The sequence below is a fragment of the Oculina patagonica genome, chromosome 9, assembly GCF_052425735.1.
Source record: "Oculina patagonica isolate OP01 chromosome 9, crgOcupat, whole genome shotgun sequence".
Lineage (NCBI taxonomy): Eukaryota > Metazoa > Cnidaria > Anthozoa > Scleractinia > Oculinidae > Oculina > Oculina patagonica.
This window is the reverse complement of record NC_135766.1, coordinates 4425856-4450706: the sequence shown is the minus strand read 5'-3', so window position 1 is coordinate 4450706 and position 24851 is coordinate 4425856. Positions and strand designations below refer to the sequence as shown.

The 24851-nt window shown below is 37.8% G+C and overlaps 1 protein-coding gene and 1 long non-coding RNA gene across 2 annotated transcripts in view; both read right to left on the bottom strand.

The window, feature by feature from the left end:
* Window positions 1-353: 353 nt before the first annotated feature.
* LOC144665218 (uncharacterized) overlaps window positions 354-24851 on the bottom strand; it is a 41365-nt gene continuing 16867 nt past the window's right edge. The window contains exons 13-15 of the mRNA XM_078526411.1: window positions 3699-3932; window positions 1919-2086; window positions 354-1592 (exon numbers count right to left, since the gene is read on the bottom strand). Coding sequence (XP_078382537.1) covers window positions 1276-1592; window positions 1919-2086; window positions 3699-3932 — 719 coding nt within the window. The 3' untranslated portion in view covers window positions 354-1275. The remainder of the gene's footprint in view (window positions 1593-1918; window positions 2087-3698; window positions 3933-24851) is intronic.
* Window positions 16062-16905, bottom strand: LOC144665441 (uncharacterized). The gene is made up of 2 exons (XR_013572934.1): window positions 16519-16905; window positions 16062-16429 (listed from the first exon to the last, which is right to left on the bottom strand). It is a non-coding gene; the product is annotated as an uncharacterized LOC144665441 (long non-coding RNA).

Below are 24851 nucleotides of genomic sequence, written 5' to 3'. Positions count from 1 at the left end.
GGGGGGGGGGGGGTTTTTTGTTTAAAAAATTTTTTTTTTTTTTGTTAAATTAATTTTTTTTATAAAGTTAAAAAAAAAAAAATAATTTTTATTTTTTTAAAAAAAAAAAAAAAAATTTTTAATAAAAAAAAAAAATTTTTTAGTCGGCTGAGAAAAAAAAAAAAAATTTTTTTTTTTTTTAAAAATTAACCCAATTTTTTTAGTTAAAAAATTTTTAGCGTAAAATTAAAAAATTTCAAATTTTACCCCCAAACGCAAAAATTTTGGCCGTTTTACGGCTAACGGTTAACCCCAATGAGACCCCCTGATAAGTGACACGCGTCCTGCATACTGCTAGGATCAGCAATGTCGAATTCATCAAGTTTGTAGTAAATAATAAAGATGGTAGATTTTAAGCTCGGTATTAAATAATGAAGATTAAATATTTAACATGACACAAGCATGGGACGTTTTATAATTAGTAATGTGTAATGTACTAATGTAAAAAGCGAGATGTAAATGTTTGAATTTTTCCTGTCTCAAATAAATTATTATCATAAAGAACTATTCTAAAGAAGCCGCAAGGTTAGTAATGGCCTTTATACAAGAATGCCGCCACGTCTGCCGCTACAGGCAACGGTGCATAATATATTGAATATTTTAAGCAAGCAATTAAATAAGCATTAAAAAGTTAAATATAAACATTAAATTGCTTCCACTTGACGAAAGAAAATCTTTGATTTCAAAACGTCGGACACTCCGTTTTTTTTTTTTTTTTAAATTGCAACTTTGCATGTCTTTCGTGTTTTTGTCTATTTCAAAAATTACTGTTGCCTCTCCGAGGATGACACGGGTATGACATTATATTATTTGGTACTCAGATCTGACTTGGTTGAGATAATTAGCTATTTGGTAGAGCCGATTTTCCAGGTTGAAAGAACTGCTGGGAAAATTGAGTGTTGCAAAAGGGGCTACAAAATGCAGTGGTCTTTCATATGAAGGCAATTATACAAGTGGGGAATAACTGAATTCAGAACTCGAGTTAATCTCATAAAATGAACTTCTATAAAATTGGAGCACGTATTACAGAAGGTGCTCAAGGTACATGTAGATAGGATTATGTGAAGCTTATTTTGTACGAAGGTATGTGATTCTCGGAAATAATCTTTGTTCTTAACGTAACTACGTACGATAATAATAACAAGACACATGGTTTATGACCATTTGCAAGTTCGCTCCTCCCTTAAAATTAGAGTAACATATTCCCTTTAGCACTGTTCGTGCTCATACAATAACTCAAATGAGATAAAACACTTCCACCTCATCGAGCAAGAAGTGATAGGTCCCAGCTAGGATTGTCTGCTGGTCTTTTACTCCATCTGGAACGTCATAAGACCAGCCAAAGTTTGTATACGAACCATAATTAGCGTTTGCATTGCTCGCAATGTAGATGTCCTTCCCTACACCAAATGTTGGACCGAGACTTGGATCGGTGTAAATTGCATGTGGTGCATCTTTCACCATAGCCTGAAATGGTTCCAATCCTTCTTTATTGCTCAGTGAATATATAAAAGCTTTAGTAGAGCTGCGGTATTCTAAATAGGGCGTGGAATCTAGAAGGGGAAAAACAAATTGAGAAATGTGCATTATTCTTAATATTGAAGAGAAGGGATGATACGAAAAAAGAAGCACGAAGATGAAAAAGGCCAACAACAATAACAACCTTTTAAAGTGTACTCTTTGCTCTTACACGAAAAGATTGATACAGAGAGGAAATTTAAAACAGTAATAACAGTACTGGCTGCGTGGAATAACGATAGGGGCTAATGAAGCCAGGCAGCCAGTTAACATTAGCATTAAATGAAAATAAATTACAGGTCGGCAAGAGAACAGATTCACACATAAAATGAAAGAAAAAGAAAAAAAAAAACACTCTTACCGCAGTCAGCCCAGTTATTATTGTAAACAGCATCAAATGAGCACCACAATTTGTAATATGCGAAGCCGGCTGTTGTGCATGTGTGGTAAGTCTTCTTTCTATATTCGAACGGGAATACACAGCATCGACCTTGTGGATCTATCGTCCTTGCCCCTGGCGGACAATCCGCTGTAAAACAAAGATAACAGCAATGCGTGAAAATTTAGTACAAAGGTTTTTCTAAATGATCTGAATAGCGAAACTGAGTGAGTGACATATTACTAAATTGTGCAAAGTTTCTTCTTTTTTATATGGGGGACCGGGCGGGGAGGGGGGGGGGGGTTCAACGGCATCGAAAGCACTACGGTTAATGAGGCTGCATTCAGACCTAAAAGTAACTTAAAAATAGTGAAGCGGAATTGCGCACTTTCACTTCGATATACTTGATGCGCGAGTACCTGAGTGAGCACTAGGTTGATTTATGGAAGCTATGCAGAAATAGAGCAAAGACGTAAACAAAGACAAACAATAACAACCACAACAACAGCAGCAAGACAGACCTTCATAGATTAATTTTGTTTTTTACAGGCATTAAATGGCTTGATTGACTGGGATTTTAATTTTTATAGCTTTAAAGACATTCATAATTATAATACTCGTGGACGAAATGACATTTGTAGGCCCAAGTCATGTCGCTCCTGGGGCCAGAACCGTTTTATTAATCAAGCTGCTCACGAATGGAACATTTTACCCGACAAAGCAAAAAGCGCATTTGACATTTTAACTTTTAAAAGACATATTAGAAGTATTTGATACGTTTTTTAATTTCTTATATTCATTTTTTAAAATTTAACTTTTTCATCTTCCATTTTTAATATTCACTTTTTAACCATTTTTATCATATTTGTTATTTATTTTATGCAGGGCCCCACTGAAAACCACCTTTTTGTGACGTGGGCTCCCTGCTAAAATATCTTTATTATTATTATTATTATTATTATTATTATTATTATTATTATTATTAGACAAGATCGACAAACATACTGACAAACATTCGTACAACATAAATTAAATTTACAGGCACAGAAAGCGCCATAGAGATATCTATGCAATAATATACAATAACCGAGCTATTGCGCGCGTTGTGATTGGTTGATGCCTGTCATCTATTTGAGTACAGACGCACAGATGACGTCACGGGGTGGTGTGACTCGCGAGCCTGATCAGAGTTCAATGTCCAAATCAGAGTTGTCGGCAAAGTTTTTCAAACTCGCGGGGCCACAACAAGGCAAAAAACACAGCTTAATTACAAATCTACAGTGAGAAATAATACGCCAAACATTGTTCACCTTTCAAAGCATTTAACTGGACTAAAAAAGCTTGAAGAAGACAGTGACTTATTCGAGAAATTATCGAAATCTGTATGGAAGTATTTGATCAATGTTCTACAGTTGGACGACGCCACGGGAAACAAAATACGAATGGCGGTTGAACGCTTAGGTTAATGCTTACAGATTTATTGAACAACTTTCCAAGTGGACTAAAGGTTATTTTTTTCCCATTAACTTTCAATTTTCAATTGTTCTGTTTATTTAATCGGTTTGATGGTGCTTCGTGGTTACGGAAACTTTATGGTGAAATGAAAACACCTTAAGATCGCCGGTGAAGTGTACTGAAGTCTTGTGGTATTGTATAAAACAAATATATTCCATTTTGCCGTGGGTCTGTTCAGTTATAGATCACAGAAGACGTCAAAATGTTTTCATACACAGACAACAAACACGAAGAAGAATTTACTTACCCCATGGAATGTCCGTGTACCCTCCAAAAACGTAGCTATCCTTTTCTATGATTGTGACAGTGTTTTTCTTTCCATCGCACCGACTGTGAAAGGTACTGGCATCCCAGCCATGTAAGGAGGCGCGGTAACAAAGCAGCCACTGAGAGTCATTTCCAACAGCAGTTGAAAGAAACCGGTGAAGATGTGGGAGAAAGGATTCATTTTTCAACAATATCGTTGAATTAATTCCAAAACCTGTTTAAAAAACATTATGAGTATGACTTCGATTTTGTGGAGACCTTCTTCTTTCCATTGAGTAGGGAATACTCTCCAATTTACGCAAATGCAGGCACACGCGAAACCACTATAAGACAAAATATCTTTCAGTGTTCAAGGTAATGCTTACTGTCTTTGATTTCTTAAAGCCTACTGAAATTGTTACACATATAATTGAGTTGATATTCCTGTGTGTAAATATTTTTTCAGTCATACTTTCTCGGAGCTCGCTGTAGCCCTTGCCGCGGCTCGGGCTAAAATGAGCCCGATGGTTAAACATAAAACGTATTTACATCAAGTCTATTGTTATACTATTGGACGAGATGGAGCAAAGCTGGGAATAAACCGAGTTTCGCTTGACGATGACAAAACGTAGCGTGGATTAATTTTGCACCCATGATTCTTTTTCCAGTTCCTGTAATTCCTCTTCATATAGATGAGAAGAATGAGAATTTGCTTTCACGTTAAGTTTTCAGCCTTCCGGCGTTTTAAAAAAAGTAAAAAACAGTTGACAGCTGCAGATGGAAATGCCTCTATTCGAACAAAGCTTGAAATGCTGCCAGTCAGCAAGAAGTTAAAACAGCACGAGCAGTTGACTATTTTGGCTTGCTTCGTTATGTTTTGTTTCTGATTGGCTCACAGTTCATAGGTTCACGACGAAATTATTATTATTATCGTTAACCTTTTTAACACGATAAAGGACACAGAAAGATGAACGGCGAATGGTACTAAGGTATTTTTTACTCCAGTGCAAATAACATATTTAATAAAAGTATCAAAGAAGATAAGGTTCACGATCCTGGATTACTTTTAACGTTAGCGTATATATATTTTGGATTATCTGATTCTGATAAACTGAAAACCGGTATAAATTATTACATCTTGAAAGAAAATATTCTGGCTGAAGTTACGTACTTTGCAAACGTCACGTCTCAGTGCAATGACAAAACAGCGTAAGGATCATAACTACGCTTGTTCATCACTTTTGGTCGTGTCTTCGTTTACAAGATATTTGGTACGAGTACGATAGAGCTCTCACCACTTCGTGTTCCTGACCAATTGAATAAGAGAATATCGGTATACGACTGGTGTAAAATTTGATTGTCGAAAGCATAACTGCTAGAATTGAAAATATGTACTCGCATCAATGTAGTACTAATTTTCCAATCTAAAGGTCGCTAATATTACATAGCATTTTGCCAAAGAAGGGTGGTGGCTCTCCTTATGCAGAGCCACATAGTGTTGGAGGCTCTCCTTATGCAGTGCTGCTTGTGATGAGACTGAAACTGATACTGAGACTAGAAAGTTTAATTTGCAGTTTGGTCTTTTTCAATTGTGTTAACATTTCTCCTTTTACGATAACTGACGAAAATGTTTGCATAAGGATTAGTCAATGCAAATTTTAATAACTTTAACCTTAAAAAAAAAGTTTCCAAAGATAGCCACCCCATTTGTTGCTTACATACACGGAGTAAAGAACGACTTGGGGATAAAGAAAAAAGACCACAAAATTCTTGCAATCCACTCGGCTTAGGATGTGATGATTTAACTGCAGGATTTATGTATACGTACCTAAGCAACTGTGGCCATCGCCAGTGAATCCAGGTTTACAAGAACAGACAAACGATCCCTCGGTGTTGTTACACAAACTACCATTCTTGCTGCAGTTGTGGGTATTTTGAGCACACTCGTCGATATCTGAAAACGAAATAAACAAAGTTTGATGAGACCAAATCTAAGAACATTTAAAAGTATAAGGTGTACTTGGTGACTACAGTAAAAAGGAGATTTTCCGAATTGAGCTAAACGGCAGCGAAAAACGCAATCGTTTGTTGGGCTTTGAAATTCGGAGTTTGCGTTTTACTGAAAGGCGCAATAACAGCAACCTTAAACATTTACATGAAATGATCAAGTATAGAAAGGAAGCAATTTACTCTTAAATGTCGGCTCTCTTATATTGGCATAATCTTCTGCAGCATGGCGTGACTAAGCGTACTCGCTCCCTTTCCGCCTCCCACGCCTTTCTTGACGAGGGGACTCCAGCGCATGCCGACCCCTTTTTCGTTTGTTTTTTTCCAACAATTCGTCGCCATATTTTCTTCTCACTTTTGGATGGAAAGATGCCCTCAGCATGTAAGATTAAAACTGTTTAGCGCCACGATCTCGGCCATGGTTTTACCCGTAAAAAGCTGTCCATGTCAAGAGTATCCAGCATTACATGTGCAATTTTATGATCCCTTGGTATTGTTATATACGGAATTGGCATAACAACTGAGGGGTTTTCATATATGTTTAAAAAAATGCAGTTTACATTATATAGATACTGGCAACTAAACACATCACATTTTTTCCATTCGTGCTGACCGTTACAGTTAGCGAATTATTACTTTTTTATTTACCATGTTCACAGTCTTGACCCGTAAATCCAGAGGCACATACACAGCGATATCTTTTACTTGTAAAACCAGCTTGACAGGTTGCATTGTTCTTGCAAGAAGTCTTACTACAGGCATTCTTAATAAACAAGGAAAAGTTTTAATGAATTTAAGAGATACCATTCTCATAGATTTCAATCTCATAGAATCATAACACATCCAAAATAGCACATTCCCCTCTTGCAAATATATACATGAGTCTACAGGCATCCTATATGATCTCTTGACGAGAGCTCGAGTGAAATAAAAACAATACGCCTTGAAAATGAAAAAAAAAAAAATACCTTCAAGATGTTGCCTTTGCAATATTAAAGATAAGTCTATCTCATTGTAGTGGTTATTGTTCTATGGGACACCGAAGCATTCTTCTATTAAATATGAACCATTTGAAACACATTTGAATACCTAAGCAATGATATAAACATGTAAAAGTTGTTCTTACATCTGTTCCATGATATACGAAACCTTCCCTTTTAACCAGGTCCTTATCGTGCTCTTTATGTGTTGAATTGTTCAAGTCGCAGATTTTTGTTCCTGTAAATTCAAAGTTGATACTGACACAGTTGTGCTCCAGGTAGCATTGAAATTCACAGGAATCCTGGTCCAGTACTTTAATGCTTCTTATCACGTGATTAATCAGACGTTTTCCATTGAAGAAGTACGCGTTTGGGAACTCCAATTCACGGCATTCATCTAAAACATTTTAATTATGTCACATTACCTCAATAGTATGGACATCTACTTGTTTTCGGCACACTCAAAGTGTTTTTTCCCAAGATAATTACGTTATCTTATCCTGCTCCATATATTTATATGATAAATTATAAATCTATCTTTCGGCCCCCGGAGACTTCTCAGTACCAAATTTACAATTGAATTGTTGTAAAATGTTGTTCGGCGCATTTTGACATATTTACGGCTGTTACCCCACCAACCCATACTGCACAGCAACAATTTTTTTTAATATAGATCCTTGCAATTGCAAACTGAGTACCTCAGTTTTGAAAATCAATGAATTATTCTTCCGTTTCTCCACTGACGAGAGAAAGCAAGAAGATGAAATGAATTTCTCCTGATTCAACTAAACTCACAGCATGCTGTAGATTCAGTGATTTCGGTTTTACTTTACGAACTGTGCGGTTTCTGCACCCTTCCATTTTTTCAACATTAAAAAAAAGTTAGAGATTTTTTAACATAAATCAGTATTTGAAAACAAACAAAAAGGACACATTTTTCGTATTATTGCAATGACTTTCTAAGTCTCATCTCGAATCTGTGAAATGAAATCAACGAATAGCACTCGCCAGGAACGCACACGCCTAGAAAATACACGGTTCATCCACCTTTTAAAAGGCCGAACCCTTATTTAGGAAGCAATTAATTGAACCTCTTTGGTGAGAAGGTTGTAAAATGTTTTCGTGAATGAAAAATTCAACGAAATACTTAAAAAGAGTCACAAGGTATAAATAAAGTTCATTTGCAACTCAGAACGACTAGATTTTTTGATAACATATATTTTTTTACTGACATATTAATTTTCATTTGGCGTGTGTCAAAAAAATTGCCGGTTCTTTTTTGTGTATTCCAGTACAAAAAACATATTCCAGCATAATTTTGCTTCGCAAAAAAATGTTACTCCTCCAAGAAAAATTTCGGTGGGAAAGAACTATTGTGGGATAATCAGACATCGTCCTTAATAATTATTTAACGAGTGGTGCTGTTATCATCACTTATATCTTACCAGAGTCATAATAATTCACCCCGAAATTTAATGTGTTTTATATCTACACGTTACGTTGCTTCGTTTGCCATTGATATAAAAATACCAATATTAGGCGCCATTCAGTTATGGATATGTCGTAGTTAGTTGCAGCCTTAACCGGTTGTGTTAAAATCGCAACAAATAAAATCTAAACAGCAGTCACCTCAAGACGTATATACCACTTTGCACAAACACACACAAGAAATGCCTAACTCAAAAAAATATATTCGAGAAGATTAATTGAAATTTACTAATTTACACATTTTTACATATAATTACCTTTTAAGCTAAAGTTTAGGGACAAATTTTTGAACTTACCGCCCAAGCAACTTAAAATAGCTTTGACAGAAAAGAGAAGGAATAAGATTCCAAAACGAATATGGAGGTCCATGTTCACAGCTGCTTTGCAAAGTGTGTCAAACGGCGCGTAATGTCGAATTTAAATACATTGCTTCTACAGGTACCTCAATTCAACCCTGTAAGCAATTGGCAGGTAGTTCCATTCTTTAAGCGGTAGTGTTATATGAGATCTTATTAACTTGAGATATCTATAAATAGCGGATTCAAAACAGTCTTGTTTGTGATTGAGATTATTTGAAATTTTTCTTATGTCAGATTTAAACTAAGATAGGACAGAACAGAGTCACGGGGCTTACCCTGATGTCGATGATCATCATGTGAGTCGTCCTCAAAATATGGCTACAAACGTTGTTGAGGGAAGAGCAAAACGATAAATAAGCAGGAGGCAGCTGTTATAAAGAAAAAATAAATTAGCCAATATATAAGACCGGTTAAGTCTTCGTGTTTAGTGTTTATTTTATAGTGAATATAAAGCTCAAACATAAATTACTAATTAGAAAAAAATGCAAACACACACGCGCGCTGGCGCACCCACACGCACACACACTAAGAAGACTGAGGGAGATGACATCAATATCAGTTTTCGCTATTCGCAAACCATGAAGCGAATAATTGCTTCAGCATTTACCGAACAAGTAAAATATTAGTTGGTCCCAAAATAAACGTCTTATTTTACAAGGAACGATCAACACATGAGATACACGACCGAGGAATGCGCGGGGAAAAGTCACATAACAACATCAGGCAATAAAGATGTCTATTCCCTCTGCTTTAAATAAGTCGTTTCATATGGAAGTTAGTTTTAATTGTATGTCTGTTGTTTTGCAAATAAATCTCGTTTCCATATGAAAAAAATCGTGTTTTGTGTGTTGAATGAATTAATGTCAACTTCGACCTGAAATACCTGAAAACATTTTTTTGTAACCGATAACTGAGGTGGCCTCCCCTACATGTATAAGCACGGTGGTTTCTTGTAGGTCTCTTCGACCAAATTTATATTAGATATGTAACAACATCTATTTTGTAGGGTCAAATAAATGATGAAGATGATGATGATGATGATGATGATGATGATGATGATGATGATTTTTCTTTAAATATACCAAACTCAGAGAGTTTACTTTTTCTCGTGTTCATTGGTTCTGCCGTTACAATGGCTGTTGCCTGGGAAACGTTAAGACTAGGTTGAAATTGCATTTTGTGAGAAATGGCACTAGAAACTGAGCTTTGAACAAGTAGCCTGGAGGACAAGAGGTTCAACTATGAGCAAGATGCTTTCAATTGATTTCGGCTGGTTGAGAAAGTTGCAGTAGAGGTTGAAGAAACCACAATATGTGGTCATTCGTTGGGAAATCAAAATACTCTGGAGCTTCATGAAACCGAGATTACTTCCTTTTAAATTTGCAGAGAGCTTTAAAGCACTTAGCAGTACCCTGCGCTTCTCGGTGACCTTCTTAAAATTTTTGCTCTTGCTAAACTGTAAAAGCCATACCTCTTATTGTGCAACATTTATTTAACAACACTGAATTTTCAAAAGCTTATTTTTATTAACACTAGCCTAGCTAAATGATTCCTTTTTATAAAGAGAAATTGAGATTGTCTAATTGGCGTGGGTCGTGGGTCGTGGGTCGTGGGTCGTGGGTCGTGGGTCGTGGGTCGTGGGTCGTGGGTCGTGGGTCGTGGGTCGTGGGTCGTGGGTCGTGGGTCGTGGGTCGTGGGTCGTGGGTCGTGGGTCGTGGGTCGTGGGTCGTGGATCGTGGGTCGTGGATCGTGGATCGTGGGTCGTGGGTCGTGGGTCGTGGGTCGTGGGTCGTGGGTCGTGGGTGTATAAGCCGAATTACCAGCTATCTCTGGATTTTAAATTTACCGAAAAATGTGTGACGCTTAACAAGGCCGAAAATTTGAACTCACTCATTCAAAGACCTCGGATGGAGGTGTTACAATATACGTTGCATGAGACTACCGCTTGAACTTCCCCTCTCTTTCCTCTTTGAACGCCGGCCACGCAGTTAGCCACGCAGGCTACTAGTTCGCAGAAAAACTGAAAAATCTTAAACAAAAAAGAACACTCTTAAAACGATTGCATCGACAAGGACAAGTTTCTTCAGTTTGGCTGATAAGCAGATCAGCTACTTCTATTTCTGCCATTTCATCTGTGTAAAATCGGAATTTTAATTAGGTACCAGTGTGTCATCAGTAGCAAACTAGTGTCGAAATATTTCCACTGGGTTTCTTTGTTAAATATCGAGAAACCTTTGGATGGTCTCTTATACGGCTGATTAGGCCAGATGAAACACACGCTCACAACACACTACATTTCAACATGGCGGCCATACACGAACCCGGTCCGCCCTTTATTGAGCATGCGTACACAACTGCTGACCAATACATTACATTCTTGTTTCTTGTTTTCGCAGGATATATGCAAGAGTAACATAATCCTTTTTATTATAAAATAATGGTCTAAAATATAACTTTAGTCAGTTCAATAAAATGAAACGTTTATTTCGCTACAGTGCTTGACATTGCAAGTTTTGATTTCCCTTTAATCTCTTTAAACGCAGCCTTCGATAGTGCATCTGCAGCCTCAAGCTTCAATTGATAACCGAAGGTCAAATCTCGACGCACCATAGCCGCATTCAAACGTCTTTATAGGCAGCTTTTCTTCCTATTTCGGGGAATTTCGTTTCGTATTGATATGTTAGGGACGGACCATTATTTTCTTGGAAGGGGGGATGAAAAATTCTCCTCTGCAAACATTTTTTTAGTTTATGTACCTCTGCAAACAATTTTTTTCGAAATTCTTACTGTTTTTTGTTATACATATCGTGTTTGCAAACAATTAATTTTGTCTTTCCAGGCCCTGCAAACAATTTTTTTCAATATTTTTCATCCCCCCCCCCCCTCCAAAAAATAATGGTCCGTCCCTTAGTATGAGAAAAAAATAGCTGCTGAATGTAAATAAACATATTCCCTGTTGCGTTGATGGAAAGGCATCTCAATGAACACAATGTTTAATTGTACAACATACAACAGTGTACAACAATTACTGCCTCGCAAATCCTTGACACCTTTCTTTTGACATCTGTCACTCATTTATACTTTGACCTAAAACACAACGTCACGATAACTTAGTCACGCGAGAGTCACGCTTTCCTGAACATTCCCGTTTTCCCAGGTATAAGAGTGTTTTTACTTTTTAAATGCTTTACATCTGAACCAAAGTGCTTTGAAAAAATGGCGCAAAGAAGTCCACATATCACCATTTTCAAACATTTTTTAATAAAGCCCCAAAAAGCTTCGTAAAATGTCACGATACCGGTTATGTATGAAACTTTAAATTGTAAAAATTAAAACCGTATCTTCGAAGTACTTGTCTTGTTTTTGGCATATTTCTGTCGTTTGACCGCGGTCGACGACAAAACTGCAAGTTCGGATTCTGAAACAGCAACATCGATTTGGCCTTGTGAAACAATTATTAAGTCATTTCAAGAATATAAATAGTTCCTTCCGCTATAGCCCCAGGCAGTGCAAGTTTTGATAATGCTTCCGCGAATGCTTTCAGCAAACATGTACATTTCACCTATTTTTAACATTAGAGGAATAAAAAGTTGGCCATGCACAGGAAAAAAAAATCCATTAGGTGTTCTGTAGAAATCCCTTAAAATTAGACTCGAAAAGTTGTAACTTTTTCACTTGAAATGATCAAGAAAAGCCACGAATCTTTAAAAATTATAAAATATATTGGCTAGCGTGACTTCCCTGATAAAATTGGAAAAACAAATAAATAAATAAATAACATGATAATTTAATCGATATGGAATGAAGAACCACCAAGCTACGTACATGAAATCGTTCAATAAATTGGTTGTTACCAAAACGGGACCAAAACGCCGATCAGAAAATTCTCATTCGGAAAACAGCCTACACGCCAAGGTCAAGCAAATACTTGCAATTTTCGGCCCACTTCCGTAAAACTGTCCGGCAGACATGAAGGGAAAAAAGCGAAACGGTGCGCCAGACATAAAAGAAAAACATGTTTTTGTTAATAAGAAAAACCGTATCCAAAATAACAAATCGGTGCATGAAAATGCTCCTTTGCATCCGGGGCGAACTTGCCACGACCCAAAACCCACGACCGACCCACGACCCACGACCCACGACCCACGACCCACGACCCACGACCCACGACCCACGACCCACGACCCACGACCCACAACGCACGACGCACGACCCACGACGCACGACCCACGACCCACGACCCACGACCCACGACCCACCCACCCACGCCATTTAGTTTGACCCAGAGAAATTGATTATATTATATACAAACAGGTCTTACGTAGAAAAAGGTTAAACTAAATGTTGTTATCTCATGCATTACGACGTTAGCATTTTTCAGCCAGCCAGCTTCGCAGAATCAATGCGGTAGCTTCTGTAATGGACGCCTCCTTGCCCTGCAAATTCCCCATCAAGTTTTTTCTACAATTTGTTTGTAATAAGCAATGTATAATGTACTGAAATAAAAAGTGAGTTGTAAATGTATGAAACGTTTAATTTCTGTCTCAAATAAATAGTTATTTTAAAGAAGTTTTCTAAAAAAACCACTGTGTTAATAATTTCCTTTATACAAGATTGCCACCACTAAAGCTATTTCAAGTTAACAGGACGTAATATGTCCGGTGTACACGAATAAACCTCGACGTCAACAAATCGATTTTGTAGTTTTTGTAAAACGATATATCTGACCAAGTAATTAATTAAACAAGAAAAGGTTAATATTAAATGCATTGGAATCACGCGAAAAACAAAAGATATATTTGTATGTCTTCCCTGTTTTGTCTTAATTACTTGAGCCTTAACTGACTATCTCGAGTCTGATATTTTGTTTTTTGGTCCGCAAATATGAATTAGTAAAGATAACTAGTCGTTCGGGGAAGAGCCGATTTACTAGTACAAAAACTACAAGTGCAAAAACTGTATGTCTTCCCTGTTTTGTCTTAATTACTTGAGCCTTAACTGACTATCTCGAGTCTGGTATTTTGTTTTTTGGTCCGCAAATATGACTTAGTAAAGATAACTAGTCGTTCGGGGAAGAGCCGATTTACTAGTACAAAAACTACAAGTGCAAAAACTGAATAAAAATTTCAAGTTGAATCTCAGAAAGGAATTTCTTCAGCATCAAATGGGAGCACAAATAACAATTCGTACTCAAGATAGAAGATATAATTATGTCAAGCTCGTTTTTTATGATAGTTATGCTCAGAAACCATGCGCATCATTCCTTTCAACGTGGGTACGTATGATAATATAACTAGACAAATGATTCATGTCAATTTGCAAGCTCGTGGCTCTTTTCTTATTTAAATATACCCTATCCCTTTTAGCACCGTTCATGTTTCATACCATATCTCAAATGAGATAAAACACCTCCACCTCATCGGGTGAGAAGAGGAAAGTCCCAGCTAGGATTGTCCGCTTGTCCTTTACTCCATCTGGAACATAGTAGGACAAGCCAAAGTTTGTATACGAATCGTTGCCATGGCTTGTAATGTAGATGTCATACCCTTCACCAAATGTTGGACCGAAATTTGGTGCCGTGTAAATTGCGTGTGATGGATCTTTCACCATAGCCTTAAATGGTTCCAATCCTTCTTTGTTGCTCAGTGAATAGATGTAAGCTCTAGTAGAGCTGCGGTATTCGACATAGGGAGTCAAATCTAAAGAGAAAATAATGAAGAGAAAAAAAAATTAAATGTTAAGTAGGAGTACAGAGGAAACGTTTTTCGTTTTGTAGTGTGTGGTGTGTGGTGTGTGGTTTTGCTTGTCTTACTCCACGGGATATCCGTATTCTAAGTCACCTGATACCGGCTAAGTCAACGACTGAGGCCAAGATGACAGAAGCCAGACCATATTCTGCAGGTGTGTGATTGTTGTATTATTCTAAGTGTTAAATAGGGAAACAATACTACAACGAAAAAAACACACGAAAAAAACAACAATAGCTATAGAAAAAGATACTAAAAACAGTGCTAATGAAATCGTATCACTCTATCACGTTTTTCATATAAAGCGAGATTATATCCATTATTACTGAATGGTTACTCTGCTCAACACTGTGATTACCTTACCGCAATAATCCCAGTCGTTCTTGTAGACAGCATCAAATGAACACCATACTTTGTAATCTCGGGCGTTTGTGCATGAGTGATAAGTCTTCCCTCTATATTTAAAAGGGAATACACAGCATCGACCTTTCGTATCTTTCGTCCTTGCCCCTGGCGGACAACCCCCTGTAAGACAAAGATAACAGCAATGCATGAAAATTTGTACTAATAATGAGCTTAAAAAGGCACAAACAGATCATTTGAATGGCGGAATTGAGTGAGTGACATAAAACTACACTATGCGAGGTTTTTTATTTATTTATTTATTTATTTATTTATTTTTTATTTTTTTATCCATTTCAGTACACACAAACCAAAACAGATAAAAGAAAACCTATACACCGATTTCACAAATGGCGGACGTGCGGAAAAGAACTGGTACTGAAGTATGAAAACGAGGCGTTTTAGGATAAACAACTTTCGTGTTACAAGGGGAAAAGTGAAAATTACAGGAGTTTGAAGCTCTCCTCCGTTAAATGGGGGTATTAGATCGCTTTCTAGGTTGATTTCGAGATTACCGAGGTCGAAATAAGTTCGCGGTCTAATATTTGTCGTTTTGTTTCGGGTTCTAAGCAAAACCCTGGGCTGCACATGGCTTGAAATACGGCGGGCCGCCAAAGATTTAAACCTCGGACTCATCAAGAAAGCTCCGGTATCCAGACGAGTGTACACATTTTCTTAAGGATTTTGGTGAGTCATTGAAGAATATCGAAAATAAACACGCCAAAATGTATTGCCTTTGTAAACATAAATGTACGTTGTGAAAAAAATGCGTAACAATGATTTTTCGGGCCGGTTTCTTTATTTTTTTTCTGGTGAAATAACCATACGTGAGCACTATACGTACCTGAAACGCATCAATAAAAACGTGTTATTCTCAATCGACTTAGTAGTTTTTTGGGAATTAGTAGGGGTAGATTTTTTGCATTTTAGAAAAAAAATTGTATTCAAATAATTCAGACAGACTAAAGCGTCTAATTCGATTAAATATAAAACATCAGTTGGCTCTACGCAAAGGATTTACATTTAAAGTGAAGCGGACAGTAAATGTTCAACACAATCCCCAGTGAACAAGATCATCACAATGTTCCCCAAGTCATGAAGGAAAATAATGCTATTAAGAGGCTGTATCTGTAATAGTGGTCTGCCCGATCTGGCTTGTTAAATAGATTTCGCTCTTTTCTAGTGTGTTGCAAGACTTTCATGTACTTATACTAAAAACACAATTCACTTGACCGGATCATTAATTTTTTTCGAGTTTTTAAGGATTTTCGGTTCACCCGAACGAGCACTTGTAACGACCACTGTCAAGGCTTAAATTTACCACAACTTTGAAAATTAATTAAAAAAGAACTAACAACTTCTGTACCAAACAAACACTACAGCCTGTTAAATTATGTCTTTTTAATTTATCACACCAACTTTCACGAACATTGAGCTCGAATCAAGCTAGCAGCAAAATATTAATGACACCCCTATCACACACCTTGATGAAACACTTGAAAACGGCTCAGATTCAAACTTTTATTTTTGAAAAAGTGAGGCGGTCTACTTCAATCAAACCAACGCAGCCGAAAAGTAGATGTAATAGAAAATGTTCCTATCGAAAAAAACCTTTTGGTATCGTCTTAATGAAATATTTACAGCTGTGTAAACTTGCCCAATTTCGAAGATCTTCATGTTTGCAGCCATTTTGAGGGACTCGTCAGGACGAGGAGTTTCATCAACTGGCCTCGCAGACATACCTCACACCTTCAGAAATAAACAAAGATTAGATATAAATGCAGTGCAGTTCAACTGAAAGAGAATAAATCGTGTTTAAAAATGGAAGCTCGACTTACATTTTGACTGTTACGGACGTCTACGGACGTACGGTTGTTACTATTGGAATTTCGCTCGATGATTCCACTAGAAATAACAATATTTGACATACAAACTTCGACTTAATGTAACCTATGAATCAGCTCAAGGCAGTAACTTTGTGCTTTTCCTTCCTTACTGGCGTACAGCAAAGATTTTCCATCGCAAAACGTTGAACGTCGAAGAAACAGCTGAAGAAACGGCCTGTCGGTCACTACTTCATGTATGAGGCACTATACGGTACACATACGGTACACAACGGTACTCCATACATGAAGTATATAACCGACCAATCGATAAACATGTCAGTTTGGTCTTCTTTACCTGATGCTTGCTGTTTTGTCGTGAAAACAACTTCGCTGTACGCCGGTAAAGAAGGGAAAGCACGAGGTTACTAGCTTTAACTGATTCAAACGCTACATTCAGTCAAAGTCTGCGTGTCAAATATTGTTATTTGTTGTGGAATCATCAAGCGAAATTCGAACAAGAATGACCTTACGCCCGTAGAAATCGTTGAAATGTAAGTCGAGCTTCCATTTTTAAACACGATTTATTCTCTTTCAGTTGAACTGCAATGCATTTATATCTAATCTTTGTTCATTTCTGATGGTGTTAGGTATGTCTGCGAGGGCAGTTGATGAAACTCCTCGTCCTGACGAGTCCCTCAAAATGGCTGCAAACATGAAGATCTTCGAAATCGGGCAAGTTTACACAGCTGTAAATATTTCATTAAGACGATACCAAAAGGTTTTTTTCGATAGGAACATTTTCTATTACATCTACTTTTCGGCTGCGTTGGTTTGATTGAAGTAGACCGCCTCACTTTTTCAAAAATAAAGTTTGAATCTGAGCCGTTTTCAAGTGTTTTATCAAGGTGTGTGATAGGGGTGTCGTTAATGTTTTGCTGCTATAGCTTGATTCGAGCTCAATGTTCGTGAAAGTTGGTGTGATAAATTAAAAAGACATAATTTAACAGGCTGTAGTGTTTGTTTGGTACAGAAGTTGTTAGTTCTTTTTTAATTAATTTTCAAAGTTGTGGTAAATTTAAGCCTTGACAGTGGTCGTTACAAGTGCTCGTTCGGGTGAACCGAAAATCCTTAAAAACTCGAAAAAAATTAATGATCCGGTCAAGTGAATTGTGTTTTTAGTATAAGTACATGAAAGTCTTGCAACACACTAGAAAAGAGCGAAATCTATTTAACAAGCCAGATCGGGCAGACCACTATTACAGATACAGCCTCTTAATTCTGTAAATTTAGTGAAATCTATGGAATACTGCGTCGGACGACATGAAATTTAATCTCGGGAAGAAATTAATCACGTGCTAGGCAACCACGACGAAGGTCCATCTGATAGAACACGCTTTCGCTTCATTTTACAAGCTTTTACGCCTTCCGCTATAATTTATATAAAGCTGAGATTATTGGAGGCGATTTTTATTTATTTATCAAGTATTCTCAAATATAATGGTTTATTACAAAGAAGAAACATATCCCCGAGGGGGGGACTCGCATATGAAAGTGACGGGGATGCTCGTCGTCTCGCTTAGGGGTGTAAATTTCGGACTTTTGGTCTCGCTTAGGGTGTTCCGGGAAAAAACGCCCAAAACGCCAATATTTTTAGCCATAATGGTCTCGTTTAGGGTTACACACAAAGAAATATACAAATATAAACTCCATTCTTAGTTTTTTTGTATCTTTTAGGGGTCAAGAAAGGCTTGAGCCACACCCAGATTGGTCTCTTTTAGGGGTTCTTTTCAAAATTTCCGACGAGCATCCCCGTCCGTTTCATATGGGAGTCCCCCCCCCGGGAACATATCATAGCATTGGAATTCAATACCGGTAGTCTCCGTCTTTTTAATTAATTTGTCAACATTTCAACGACTTGCCTTGGCACAACAAAGGTATTTTATGAAGTATAAAAAGAATTAAAAAGCGAAGGAATAATAGTAAATAAAATTTGCTTAAAGGATATGTGACCGAACAAGGTGTCTTAAAGTTGAAGTTTGACTTGTCAAGTCCCCATAACGCAGCTGTTATTTCAAAGCCGGTCTTCGTGCTCCACTAAAGATCCGCAAGGAGACAGAGTTAGCATTTTTCGTTTGCTTTCACAAAAGTAAAAAGAACATACATTGACAGCGTCTGGAAAAGAACCTACCTTGACAGCGTCTGGAAAGGAATGTACCTTGACTGCGTCTGAAAATTAGTTTCGATGTCGGTCCGTGTAAAATTTTACCGGCCAACAGTTGTCGAAGCTCCTTTGGAAAACAAAAACTTTAACTCTGTTTCCCTGCAGATCTACGGTCCCTTTCTGCTTGCAACACGGAAACAAGAATAATTACTAGACTGTAAACTCGTTAAGAATTCCTTAATTTCGAAAACTTGGAAGGAAATCGGTCTATTTCCCCGTTTAACAAACAAAAACTTCGGAACTCGCGTAATTTTCACTCTTCCCCTTGTAACACGAAAGTTGTTTATCCTAAAACGCCTCGTTTTCATGTCTCGTACCAGGTTTTTTTCCGCGCGTCCGCCATTTGTGAAATCGGTGTATAGATACAATAACAATACTTCTTAAATTACAAGACAACACGGTTGTTAAAATACAATACAGTGCAATACTGTACTGTGAGGTTTTCTTTTTTAAGCATACTTCGATTAATGAACCTACATTTAGAAATTTACTCTTTAACAGAAGAGCGTAATGGCGCACTTTTATTTCGGTGATCTCGATGGACAGATACCGTTGTGATCGCGGGCTGCGCAAAAATAAAATAATCAACCATAGACGTAGACAAAAATAAAATAATAATAATAAAGGCAATACATGTCAGACAAATCTACTGACACAACGCATACCAATCTCGTCCCCAGAGGCTGCGATCCTTCTGGTCTACGCCAGGGGTCGGGACCTCTGGGCTATTCTGAAAGCCTGTCACAAAGGCGTCTGAATCTGATTGGCCGTTGAAAACTTGTTCGTTTCACCACAAACTCAGGCGCACGCACACAATCAAACCTGAACCAGGATTTCCTGGTTCCGGTTTTGGAGAGAGAGACCCTGGGAACGAGGTTGGTTTTGGATTCGTCCAGAGCCGTTGAGTTTCTCGACCGCTGGTCAAGGGGAACACAGCCTCTGGGAACGAGATTGAATGCGTACTGTCATACACGTACAGACACAGAAATATTTTTTTTTATACAGCATACCACAATTCGCGCGGACACCGGGGCAAAAGAAAACACCTGGCGACTAAGCTGACAGTATCCGAAAAACCGCGCGTGTTATGATTGTTTAATGTCTGTGATCGATTAGAGGACAGGCGCACACATGACGTCACTGCACCGTGTTACTCGCGCGCATAATCAAAGTTCATAGTCTATCTTACCGGCGAAAGTTTTTCAAAACTTGAGGCCAAAACAAAAACAAAATGTTAAGCTAAATTGCAGGTCTTTAATGAAAAACAAGCCGCCATATATTATTTACCTTGTGAGGCAGCTGGACTAAACAAGCTTGAAGCTGAGTCGAAAAACTATCGGAAGCTGTAAGTGTTTGTCACGGTAGTCTGAGGACGCCGTGGGAAATCCATGTAATCAATTATCTTAAATAAAGCTCATTAAGTTAACTTTCAAGCAGTTGGTTACGAGCCAACTGCTTCCAAGGTAACTTTAGTTTGATAACTGTCCACAAAAGCTACTTTTCTCGTTGAAGTTTCATTTTCAGTATCATTCGGTTTATTCATTGGATTTTATTTACAGTTCTCCGTGATTACTTTATTACCGATAGTGCCCTTGCTTTAAAGTGCTACTATGACCAAAATTTTTGTTTTTCTTTTCGTCTTTTTCTAAAGTCAATTTGTTCAATAAGTCTATATTTAACTAGCGCGCTAGAATTTAGAACGTTGCGAGCAATATAAGCCTTGAAATAGCTTGCCGAAAATCGTGGAAAACCCGTCCGCCATTACTCGGACGTCCAAAGTGAGCCAGCGACTGTACTGAAAAGCGGATTTACGCATGAGTTGGTCCGTGACGTCATATGCGCATCGTCGCTTCGAGCTTCGAGTGTTCCAAGAGAGAATATACTGAGAATTAACAGGGTTATAAAAGATATCTCTTCGACAAATTCTTCGTCTAGTTTGCCCGGTGGCGAAACCCAAGAGAGCCGCAACGAGGAGACATTGCAATTTAGCGGTATCGTTTCTTATAATGAGAATTTAAAGCCGTTTGACGTCGGTCTAAAGGGCAATGTTTGTATGCAAATACTTCAATATTTAAATTCATTCGATGAGGTTTTGGCGCTGTATGACTACAACGAAGCTGCCGTCTTCTTGTCCAATCGAAGCACCGATCGAAGAAGCCTCGAAGAACGAAGAGGAACGGCGATTCATGGACTACATACGTTTGAATACATGGTATGATGAGAACGACATTGAATAGTTAGGATAAAATGTCTGCAACTGAATGTTTGAAATAATAGAGAGCTCTGCGTATATATACATGTAGGTTGCTATTGCCGTTTGCGAAGGATTGAAATGATCTTTACTGTTGTTTTCATTCTTGTAATCTATCATACACGCCATGGGCATAAAATCTATCTCAGCTGTTTATTCCGAAAAAAGCTTTATAAACATGAAATAATCTAAAATTTATACAGAAAAATAAAAGTCAACAAGATGTTGCAGGTGATCAATGGATTTAGCTCCTTGAGTTTTATACAGTTTTACCTTCCTTGACTACAATACAGGTAATAAACCTTTTTAAAACTAAGTGTTTTAATGGGTAATAACACTTCAGACATCTAGCTTCAGCCAGCATTCAGTATTCCTGTTTCTTAAAATAAGAAAACCATTTCAATGCTGTATAGAGTCCTTCACTCTATTTACTGATGTTATGAAACTGTCCCACAAGTAGCAGCAAAACTGAGTAGGAGTAGTTTTTCTTATTCATTTCACCCATTTGTTTTCCTCTTGGCCCCGTTTTTATGATAAAAATAACTGAAACAATATATGCACAACATGGGAACAAGTAAAATAATATTAAGGGTATAAAGTTTTAAGTTCATAAACGGGAACACCTGGACCTCAAACAAACACTGGAACCTTGATCAAACGTTTCCAGTTTTGAACCGGCATTTAAATGAAGCCTGCAGTGAGTCGGGGTCTGGCATCTACTCAAGAATATATTTTTTTTATGGTATCATATGCAATATGACAGTGGCTCTTTCTAGAGAATATCACTGGCAGTACATTGTGCATCTGCAGTATGTGTATGTAATTGAGAGTTCAATTTTGGGACTAATCTTGTGTCAACTTAACGTGACTGTAAACAAGCCAGCTCCGTGTACCACCCTGAATAAAATGCTCCCTTTATGCAAGAAGGCAAAGTCTGCATGCAAGCCTGCTTGCCCATCAGGCCAAGTACAATTGCATCACAGGTTTAACCTCCCCACTCCCCCCACATACATGTAATGACACTGGTCTGGGCTCACACCTGAACAGCTTGATTCAGAGTCTTGCGCACTGAGGTCACCGCACCTAAATCAAAACAACTACCCCATTGCTATGCAACGTTTTTATTTATGGTACACGTTTGACTGTATTTGTTGTCGGCTTCGCAGTTTGTGTATACTCTTTAAATAAATACATATATAATGGTTGCAAGGGTCCTGTGTGACCTCAAAATTGCCCCCTTCTTACAAAAGGCAAGGTCTGCATGTAAGTCTAGTTGCCCACCAAGCAACTAGACTTGCATGCCCTCGTCACACCATCAATTTGCCAATTCCCATTCTACACTTGGAGAGGAGGCACCATGAGAGTAGTCTTGCCCAAGAACACAGCACAATGACACCATTAAGAGTCCACACCTGAACCGCTTGATCCGCGGCCGTAGTCCGACAACTTACACTTAGGCCACCTCACCTCAATCAATACAACATTTTTATTTATGGTACAGATTTGACTGCACTTGTGTTAGAAATTATGATGGATCAGCAGCTAAGGGGTTCTCTGGCACATTCACATGATTTATTGTAGGCTACTACATTCTCAACTTATGAACAAAAAGAGCATGCCAAAAATAAATATATTGCAAACTTAAAATAAAGAGTAGCTAGGATTTCAACGGTGCTCTGTTGCACACAGCATGAGTGATTGGCACAGGTCATAATTATAGCTCATGGCTCCTGTTGTACTTAAATATAATAAAGATATACTGAGTAAAATCCGGATAGCATGAGACAGGCTAACACTGTTCTATCCTGAGATTACTTCTCAAAAAATGTTTATGAACACTATAAGTGCACAATGAAGTACAGTCCTTCTGTAGTGTTTTATATTGCATGGCAGAAATAAACAAGTGAACAACACTGAAGACGTGCTGGTGAGTTTATTAAGACTACAGTGTATACAGAGGACTACAATGGAAACATTTTCAGTACATAATCAGTAAAAAGATATTGCTATTAGCTTTGCATCCTATGTATGTACTTTCGCATAATGTACCGCCTAGTGCGAATTTAGTTAAGTTTATTTGTACAATAGAGGATATATTTCAGGAACATACAGGCCGATTTGCCCAAAAATTACCTTTTGACAAGAAGTATTTACAATAAATTTAAAAATGACTATTCTAGAACACGAGAGCTTGAGCAACAGAAGTAAATTACGCCACTCACCCAATGTTTTGCTTTTAAAAAGGAGCGAATACAGTAAACTCACTGTAGATAATTCGAAGCGTTCTATTCTATTCACTTCCCTTGGATAGTTGAAGAAGTTAACCTCACAAAGGTTGCAGGGAGAAATATCTATAAAGCATTTCCAAGAGTACAAGTTTCCCTCAAAGTTATCAGACGATCTATATTTCATCTTGCGTGGTTCGGGCGAGTTAAAAATTCCGCCTCTTGAAATGTTTTCTGCCACTATGTTGTGCAAAAGTGACTTGGAGATGCCCTGAAGTGTGTTTAAAAAACATTTGCGCAGTAGATACGGCTTCTACATCACTACAGATTAAAAAGAAAACCAATGGTTTTCCAGATCGGTCACTCCAGCCTTCGAAGAAGCCATTTTGTTGATGCGCATATGACGTCAGCATGCTCTCGCCCCAACTAGTTCCAGATCTCTATTTGGTCCTCGGACATTTTTGAATCTAGCAATGGCGGCAAGCCAAAGCCGAAGTTTACGCGTGAAATAAGTGGTCTTACAATTCGAATTTGAACTTAAAATTTTGCAAGGTTACTATTTAATGTAAGTACTTTCAAAAATCGAAGAGAAAAGGGAAGGTAAAATTTTGATCATAGTACCACTTTAAACGACGTCTGTTATTGTATAACATCAATGACAGACCTGTTCCGGGCGTTTGGTAAGCTGGGGATCAACACGAAAAACTGGATAGGCGTGAAGAACGGCGAGAGACAAAAATAACTATCCCCTTACTTATCCCTCCCCTTTTTTCGCGCTACTCCCCAAGTAATGGAATGCCAGAAAAAGGCTTATCAAAACAGTGACCCACTTGGCTAACGGTTCGTGGGTCACTTTTGTGTTCCTACTAGATTCTGCCGCCATCTATGATCTGTAACTCGACAGATGTAAAGCAAAATTAAATATATTTATTAAACTAGCATCGATATACAGAAAACTTACAGGGATTAAAGGTATATATAGACAAAAACTTTCAGACAAAGAAAAACCAACCCACAGATAAGCAACAAGCATATATTAATATAATTTGCTTACCCCATGGAATGTCCGTGTACCCTCCGAAAACGTAGTTATCCTTTTCTATGATCGTAACAGTGTTTTTCTTTCCATCGCAACGAGTGTGAAAGGTACTGGCATCCCAGCCATGCAAAGTGGCCCGGTAACAAAGCTGCCACTGAGAATCATTCCCAACAGCAGGCGCAAGAAACCGGTGAAGATGGGGGACAAATGATTCATTTTTCGACAATATATTTGAAGTAAGTCGAAAACCTGGAAAAAATCAACATCAGTAGAGCCCTTTTTATTTAACGCGCCCTCATAGAATAATAAACCGGTCCCCTAAAATCTCAAGTCTCAGCTGCAGGAGTTTGTCTTTAATATAATAAAGTATGGAGGCCCACTTCTCGGCCACTTCAGACGAAAACTTGTATTTCCTTCCTCAGAATAACCAAAGAAACTTGGAATTTCTCCCAGAGCTAGCTTCATCATTCAGCTTTTTGGTGAGTGAAGGTATCGACCGGTCAATAATTAATTTGCCTTAGCAATAATAAAAATAAAAGCTCCATTTAAGAGCCCAGCTCTCGGCCACCAAAAAGCCTGTGCGTAATTTTCTGTATAAAAATGCTCAAT